The sequence below is a fragment of the Podarcis erhardii genome, assembly GCF_964252035.2.
Source record: "Podarcis erhardii genome assembly, chromosome: 9".
Lineage (NCBI taxonomy): Eukaryota > Metazoa > Chordata > Lepidosauria > Squamata > Lacertidae > Podarcis > Podarcis erhardii.
This window is the reverse complement of record NC_138512.1, coordinates 64,583,434-64,592,302: the sequence shown is the minus strand read 5'-3', so window position 1 is coordinate 64,592,302 and position 8,869 is coordinate 64,583,434. Positions and strand designations below refer to the sequence as shown.

The window sequence follows — 8,869 nt, the reverse complement described above, 5'->3', positions numbered from 1 at the left end:
TGTTGTAGGGGGGCATTTTGTTGTAGGGAGGTTTCCAATGTGGGGCCCTTCAGCTGTTGTGGACTTCAATGCTCATCAGCCCCAGGCAGCATGGCCAACAGCTGAGGAGTCCAAAAATATCTGGAGGGCACCATGTTGGCTTCCCATTACAGATTGGCCCCCAAGATCATTCAAGGACCCTTCCAAATATGATTCTATAGGGACGATCAGGACTGCGCTAAGCCCTATGCTGAGCCCATTTGGGGGCTGGGTGGGAGGGAGCTCTGCCTGCTGGTGGAGGCATTGTGCCTCAAATCTCCTTTTCTCAAAACCAGGGTTTCCCAAACTTGGGTCTCCAGCTGCTGTTGAACTGCAAAGGAGATTCTACTCCCTCAAAATTAGATTGGCAGAATAAAATGTCAGAGTATGCAGAGCTAGCAAGATTGACAGCAAGACCATACAGATCAAATATTTAATAGAGAGTGGAATGTTTACAGAGAATACTTAACAGAACATTGTAATAATCTAAGTTTTTTGGCAGGCCTCAATTGATTTCTGCATGAAATAAGAGAAGTTTACAAAATTAACAGAACCGAATAACCTAGGAGAGATAAAGTTAAGTATGCAGTCGTAATGTAAGTTAGGAATCACAATGGGGGAATTGGAAGTCATGTTGGAATTCGTGACGTGAATTCAATCTTTTCTTTTTTTGTGATGTGTGTTACTGATCTTGGATTGCTTTTTGTTGATCGTTGAGTATTGTTTTGTTTTGTTTTGTAATTGTATTGTTTTTAAAACCAATAAAGCATTAAGAAAAATAATAAATAAATGAACTACAGATCCCATCATCCCTAGCTAGTAGGTCAGGGATGATGGGAACTATAGTCCAAAAACAGCTGGAGACCCACATTTGGGAAACCCTGCTCCACATAATACCCTATTTCCTTAGCTGCTAATTTTGTTCACAGCCCTTGCTACAGGCACCTAATTACAGATGGATATGAGCCCTAAGGAAGCACAATGGGTAAAGTAAAAAACTAGACTGCAAATCTTTCTAAAGAATATGGTGATAATATTTGTGCAAAACACAACGGTGAAAGCTGTTGCTGTTTTTTGTTTTTGTTTTAAATGCAACTGAATTAATTCTTTTAAGAGTGTTCAATGTTTTTCATTTATTTGTTTAAGGACAACATTTCAAGGAAGGATTTGCTGAACTGGCGCTCCTTACAGTAAGTTATCTCCTATCATTATTATGTGTGTTGTATGCCCACCAGAACAGCCTGTTTTGCTGCCAGGAAAGCAATGAAGCAAGGGTCAGTAAGATGTACATCTAAGTACATTCTAAAAAACACCAGTGCCGATAGCTTCAAGCCAATACGTAAAACAGAGCTTTTGAACATTTTTTCCCCCTTACAAAACAAAACAGAAGGAAAAATGGTTTTGCACAATGCATGGCAATAAAGGAACTAAATGATTTCATGCTTTTTAAAAACAACAACAACTGTGGAATACATTTCAGACAAAGTTAAGCATTTGGAGGGGTATTTCAAAAAAGTTCTATGCAGGCCTTGTTTGCACGTCACAGTAAACCATGGTTTGTGCTTTACTGTAAATGAGTACATTGCTCGTACTTGGCTCCTCCCTTTAGTGTGAATGAAAACAGACTATGAAGGCTTGTTGTGATTTGTGAATGTGAACCACACCCTGCATTTGCTTATCTCAAGAAGCCAAACTTCAGGTTTCCTAAAGTCCTGTTTAGGGAAGAACAAAGCGGAAGGTATTTGCTTTTTTCAGGGTAAGCCATAAACTACAGATGGCTACCCTGTCACCCTCCAGATGTTGAGGACTCCAAATCCCAACATCCCCATCCCGTGGTCAGGGATGATAGGAACTGTAGTCCAACATCTGGAGGATTGCAGGTTAATCAATCCCACTATAAACCATGGTTTGTGCAACATGAACCAGGCCACTTTCCTGTTGAAATTAGTGAGATATACAAGTGCTTAATCTTGCCAGGATTGTGGTCTATGGTCTTATTGTGATTTCTCTCATAGCTGCATCCCACGAAGGATTGGCTAGTGTAGTCTTAAAGATAGCTATTAGGCAATGGGAACAACCTACCAGCGAAGTCATGAAATCCTAGGCAGGTTTGGATTTATGCCAGCTTAGTCTCTCCAAATTTTTCTGGGACTCAGCTAATTCAAATCCAAGGATTTAGGTTTAATCAGTTTGTTGACTTGGTTCTTAGGAAACTTTTAAAAGTGAGCCTCTGTTTTACCGCATTCCACATGAATTTCTATTATCCCAGTATGGCATTGTGGTTTTATTTTTTAGTTTCTCTGATGGGGAAAAATGCAAGTATTTTCTTTTTGAGGACAGACAACACCACATACTCAAACTGTGCTAGTTATTGGGTCTGTTTTCTGACTATGAAGAAAAGACAGAGGGGCAGGCATGGGAGATTGGAATTGGATGGTCAGAACTGGAATATGTTGATGTCAAAACTGACATCTTATGTAAACTCTAGTGTGAAGGCAAATCTCCGAATGGGACAGTGCAGCTACATGTCATAAGGAACCCAGGGTTGCTGCCAAAATGAGCAATAAAACTCCCCTTACAGCTAGATGTCATAACGTCATGCATGTCTGCAATCTCAGTTACGGAAAGACGGAAAATGCACGAAACAGTGGCATCAGAAATAGGCCACATGTTTTACTGCACACGGGGGAGGGGAATAGTTAGCAGAGGGGTTCCACTTTTGGAAGCAGACTATTTTTATTTTGTGCAAATGGTGGTTCCACCCTGAAATTTATCTGGAATAAACATGTATATGACTGCAAAATTTGAATTTCACTCCTGGAATCCAGCCTACTCTGCTTGAGCAGATTCTGCTGGCATGCTTAAGCCTTTTACCCATCCAACCTCAAGCAAGGGAACAGATATACCACAGACCTTTCCACTTTCAGCTGGCTAGGCTTGTGGCTTTTGCTTTTTTGACACGGAAAGCCCGGCGAAGGTTGGGCAATTATCCGGATGCTGTGATTTCCCTTCCCCCAGATTGTCTTTCTTAATCTAGCCCCCAGATCCATAAAGCACTAGTTACACAACTGGAGTGACAAAATCAATTAACAATCTACTAAGCTCTTCTGGCTGAGTGGCCACCGCCAATTTGCGGAGAGGGGAATAATTTGGACTTGGTTTTTTTTCTTTCTTTTTTAATAGTTAAGTTCAGTAAGAGTGCAAAGGTTCTCAGAACTGGGAATCCTATATGGGATGAAATCTTGCTTAAGCCTTACTGAGTGAAACTGATGGAAGGAATGGTACCTTAAAAGCATGGGAAGCCTCTAAAGGTGCTCTGAGATCATTCAGGAGAGGATAGCAACGCAGATTTTCCCCACAATGTTATCATCCACACTGAAGCCACTTCAGAGGCACTTCCCACCTGCCCTGAAATGAAGGGGCACTCACATTTGCCTCTGAGCTAGAAATTATAACAATTATATACCACCTTTATCCTCAAGGTGGTGTATGTGGTTGTCCTCTTCATTTCATCCTCACAACAGTCCCGTGAGGTAGGTTAGGCTAAGAGATGGTGAGTGACCCAAGCTCACCCAGTGAGCTTCATGGCTGAGTGGGGATCTGAACCCTGCTCTCCCAGATCCTGGGCTAACACCCTAACCATTACACCACACCGGTTCTCCACATGCTAACAAGACAGAGTAAAGAACTAGCAGTTATTTCACCCTCCCAAACAAGCTTCTTAGGGACATTCTGTAGGGAAACACAATGTTTGAGACACCTACGACAACATTGTCCTGTTGGTTGCTCACATTCAAGACCAAGAGATAGCTTCTATTTAGCATGGCAGCGAGCAGACGGTCCTGGCACCATGAATTGCACCATAAATCTCTAGCTGAAAGGAAAAGAATCTAGGGGCTGTGATAAGAACGCTGCAGAGATTCTGGGAGTTGGAAAGGAGTATTAAATATTCAGCGCATTTGAAAACTGCCCACCTTTTCCTAGGCTGAGAGGGAAATGGCGAAGATCTGTGACATGGTTTACTAGTGAGACGGAATGGTTTCTAGGAAACTGTCACCTGTTCCGAGACATCAAAGCAAGGGATGGAGAGATCAGACCTCTGAGAAACTTCGAGATTCAGTTCTGCACCAAGTCAAAATGGGAGAAAACAACAAGTTGGAAAGTGAAAGAGACAACATCATATATGGACAGAAGGAATCTCTATGGACCTAACAGTTTTCACACGCAGGGCAGAATAAAGATAATAGTTTGAGTTCCTCATTTGAAACTTTATAAATCTGTATCTTATAACATCATGAATGGAGATCATTAATTATGTAGCTGTTGACTAAAGGGTTGTTATTATTATAACTGAAATGTAACTGACATAAATTAAGATCATGGAACGCGTTGATATAAGATCAGAAATGCACCAAAATCACCATATGGGGAGCCACTTTAACTAAAATGTATTAATTGGAAGTTGATTGGCATTTTGATAATTGTACCATTTGGGAATTAATTATTATTGTTATAATTTGGCTACTTTGGGGGGTATAGTGGAAAACTAATTTTAAAAAATTATATATAAAAAAATAGTTTTAACAAGGCTGCACAATAACCTTTTGCGCCCTCTCTACATTGCTGCTGAAAATCCAAACAATTTCTCTGCTTCTCTGTGACATGGAAGTATCACCTGTATGATAAAACATTGCAAAATATAAAAATTGCAATGGGCGGGGTGGAGGAAAGAAAGAGGAGACCCATTAAGGAGCAAATAACAGTCAAAATCTCACACTTAACAGAAATTCTGGCACCCACTGAAATTTCCTGGGTATTTCTGAAGTCCCTTATACTCCAGTCTGAAGGACCTTTATCACGTCTGGGATGCCAGAGGTTTCCAGAATCTTCAAGAGGAATGCCACCAGCAGGCCTTTTGGCACACTGTAACCATATATGTACAGATTAACCTTCTCCAACTGGATGTCCAGATGTTTTGGACCACAACTCCCAACATCACAGTTGGGGCTGATGGAAGATGTAGTACGAAACATCTGGATGACCCCAGGTTGGCAAAGGCTAGCATGTGATTGGCACAGGATCCCTAAGGGCTCTTTAGCATGTGAGGCAAAAGGGGTGGATCGTCTTTGGGGTGCCTCCTTTTGGCAGGTGTACTTGGAATACCACCCTAATTGCAAGTTGATATCCTCTTACCCCCTCCTCAAAGAGTGTCTATCATTTTAAGAAAACCAGCTCTGACTCTCTCAGCACCAACGCAACCTGATCCAGGTACTTGGGAATATTTGCTACATTAACACAGAGTTGTTGAAGTTTTCGTTATCGACATTATTAAGACCTTGTCGTACGTGAAAGGCGTTTGCAAAGGGTTTGATGCCTCCCTTCTCTTCCGTCTGCAAAAAGCTGCCACACCGTTGGTGCAGTAAATTGGCAATCTCACACTGTGCTTTGTTTTTAAGTGCTTATGTTGTCGTTTGGCAACAGACCGGAGTGGCTTCTAAGTAAACGTAAAAGCTGCACGTGTCATTTACAGAGAACAAGACAGCTCAGATGTGATGACTTACTGGGCATACAATACACAGCCGTTACTCTGCCCCCCTCCCACCCACCCCCAATCATTATATCAGAATCTCAAGCATCAAAGCTGAGCTCCTGGGCTTATTTTCTACAGATTTCTGTGCACACACAGAAACAAATGGCTACAAACGGACACTCGTCGCCTTCCCGACTCTTTCAATCCAACACAGAGGAAGCAGCAGGGCGAACGCAGCAATTGGGGCGCCTGAAATTCTGCATCATGGACTGGAAAACACTGTGCTGCCTCCCTTTAAGTTTTCTATTTGAAGACGTATCCGAAGAAACAGATTTCCGGGTCTGGCTGTTTTGGGTCTTAATCAGTTTCTCGTGTTCTCTAATCTGCCTCTGCAAGTGATTCTGGATGGCGACCCCCAACGACTCGGGGTCAAGGGAGGCCCCGTAAACCTCCCATGTCATGCCCTGCTCATCCCACACGACATCCCGGACGCGCTTAGACTGCTTCAGGTGCCCTTTGCCCTCCGTGGCAGGTTTCCCTTCCTTCTTCTTCTCGCCCAGCTTTGGCAAGGGCAAAGCAGGAGAGGCTAAAAGATTGCCCTTCTCTCCCTTCTTAGTTCTGTTGCTTTTGGTTCCTAGGCCAGGGCCAGAATTTCTACTCAACCCAGACTCAGCTTCCAGATTCTGAATGCTAAATCCTCCCGCCTCTTTGTCTGGAAGTTTATCCTGCTCAATTTTTGCTGTGGCTGGGGCACACATGGTCGGGGGCACAGTAGCCACTGCTACAGCGTTAGTTGTCCCCTGTTCCTTCGGACTGAGAGGGACGGATTTCCCTTCCCCCTTCGGTTTGATGTCCACATGGAGGCTGGCTGGAACTGTCTCAAGACTCCTAACTGTCTCAGTGTGCAGTTGCTCTCTGCAACCGCTATTGGGAGTGCTGCCAGTGGTGTGGAGAGCCTTGTCTTGTTCAGATATGCTGCAGGAGGCTGGAGGCGTCTGCTGGCTTTCCGCAACAGAGGAGGGTCCAAGGTGCTGAGGTTTGCTATTGATTCCTGGCAGAGCAGAAGGTGGAGGTAGCTTGGTTTCGCTGTGTGTGGGGTGCGGGGAAGCGCTGCCATTGACAGTAATCTGGTCAATCGGCGCTGTCTTCAGCATGGCTGAAGCGTCCAGCATCTCCTGGGAAGCATCGCTGCGATGGCTGGCTGCATTTGCTGTTTGTGCTTCTGTCACCTTGGGCGACGTTTCTTGCACACCGCCAGGGCAGGGATACGTCGCGTCGCCTGGCAAAGTTGAGTGGGCTATATCATGAGTGCCTGCTGTGCCCTCTTGAAGTTTGACAGCCTGAACTGCCAACCCCTCGTCTACTGCAGCTGCTGCCTGGATATGGGCTTCGGTCACGGTGGCAGGAGACACAGCTGTCTGGACAAGCGCCGGAAAGTCGTCGACGATTTCCGATTGCTCCTTCCCGCCGGCTCCTGTGTAAATAATGTGCAACTGCTCTTGCTTCTGTGTTGCCTGGGGAGGCATGTTTTCCCGTAAGAATGCAGCAAAGATGCTTGGGCTGGTGGACGCTGATCTGCTTTCCATGCTGGCTACAGCCTGCACCCCGGCATCCTGATAGGTCCTGCTGGCTACCTCTCCACCCTCAGGTTGCACCATCATGGTCCCTGTGTCCTTCAACTCGGAGGGCTCAGGCCCTACCTTCTCCACAGCCTTGTCACTGCACGAAGACTGTGGTGGGCTCCCAAGGCTGGGTTTGGGGACCATCTCTGGTGCAGTTCTGGAGCCAGACTCAGAGCCTGCCTCCTTTGAGCCCTTTGGCTCTGCATCTGAGCAACCGTGGGCCTTCAGCGCAAGATCAGAGACAGGCTCCAGTTCCTTTGCTGAGTCTGGCACCTGCGTCACTTCGGGACCAATCCTTTCACCCACAATTTCCTTTGTGGTTGGAGCAGCTTGCTGGGCATCTGAAGGAGGAGAAGACCTGCCATGAGCTCTGCTCTCTGTGACTCTGCCACCACCACCACCTCCAGGCAGAGAGCTTGCCTTATCTGCTGCACTGTAAAGTTGCCCTCCAGCAACACTTGGCACAATTTCATTGGCTTCCTGGGTAGCAGGTGCCTTGACTGCAACATGTTCTTTTGCTGGGTGCTGGCCTTGAGCTCTGGCATCACTACTGCTTTCCCGCTCAGAGTTATTCCCCAGCTCCAGAACTGCTAGGCAGCCTTCTTTGGATGGGCTGGAGGACCCAGGAGAAAACATTCTTGGCTTTTCAGTGTCATACCCACAATGCCGTTCGCCCGTTGCAACATCAGCTTCCACCCCGCAGTTCCCTTCAAGCAGGTGATCTCCAGTGGGTTGCACCTTGGCAGTGAACGGAAATCCATTACTGTTGCTCTCTATGCTTGCTTGCTTGTGCTGGTGTTTAGAGGACTGCAACCTTTTCAGGTCGTTTTCCTCCTCGGAAGCGGTGACCAGTGGACGCTTGGCAGACCTCAGAGGATCTGGTACAGTCCCCATGGGAACGCAATGCGTTGAAAGGCTCCCGTCAGCTTCGCCTAGCTTCTGGCTGAGAAGGGCCTAGGCGGAGAGAGGTGCGGCCACAAGCGACTCTTCCTCGCAGCTGGTCTGTTAAAGAGAGACAGAGATATTTACAAATTCAGATAAAAAGCAATGAAAATATCCAGTGTAGGCTCTATACCCAAGCAGGTTCAAGACGGGGGAAGTGGAGGCTGGACCATTAAGCCAAACAGGGCACTGTGCCACCAACTCACCCTACCTGCCTTCCCACAGTCCAGGGGTTGCCACTGTCTGCTAGGTTCCTTTTCTTCAAGGGAGGAGGATGGCAGCCAAGGTAGAAATTGTTGGCTCTGCCAATCATTGACTCTGGCTCCACCAGCTGCCACTGCATGAGGGGTATTCCTCCAGATGTTTTGGAGTACAACTCTTATAAGTTCTAGTCAGCACAGAGAGTGCCAAGGTTGCAAAGTCTGGCTTGAAATTTTACACAGAGATTCAAGTGAGCAAACTCAGGTGTCCCTTTCTATTTACTACCTGGAAGAGCCATTCCTGGGGGCCGGGCGCAGGGCTTTACATAAATAAGCAGTGGGTGCTTAACTTTCCCCCTACTTCAAATTAATTACTTTTTCCTCCATGAAGTTCTTCATACATGTTTGCAAGGGTAAACACGTGTGGAAATCCTGCAAGGAGAGAAAGCAGCTTGGAGGGTGGGAAAACTGGAAGCACAAATGCAAAAACGGATGGAGAGAAAAGGATAAAGCACACGCTCCCCCTTGCTGCTTCTCCACACAAAACTGTCCCCTTA

The 8,869-nt window shown here is 45.8% G+C and overlaps 1 protein-coding gene across 3 annotated transcripts in view; it reads right to left on the bottom strand.

Annotated features, from left to right (window-relative positions):
- Positions 1–1,469: 1,469 nt before the first annotated feature.
- Positions 1,470–8,869, bottom strand: part of GPRIN3 (GPRIN family member 3) — a 44,347-nt gene continuing 36,947 nt past the window's right edge. For 2 of the 3 annotated variants that reach the window (XM_081876810.1, XM_081876811.1), the window contains exon 2: positions 1,470–8,172. In XM_081876810.1, coding sequence (XP_081732936.1) covers positions 5,749–8,064 — 2,316 coding nt within the window. In that variant the 5' untranslated portion in view covers positions 8,065–8,172 and the 3' untranslated portion in view covers positions 1,470–5,748. The remainder of the gene's footprint in view (positions 8,173–8,869) is intronic. The other variant, XR_014160297.1, reaches the window with a different exon arrangement.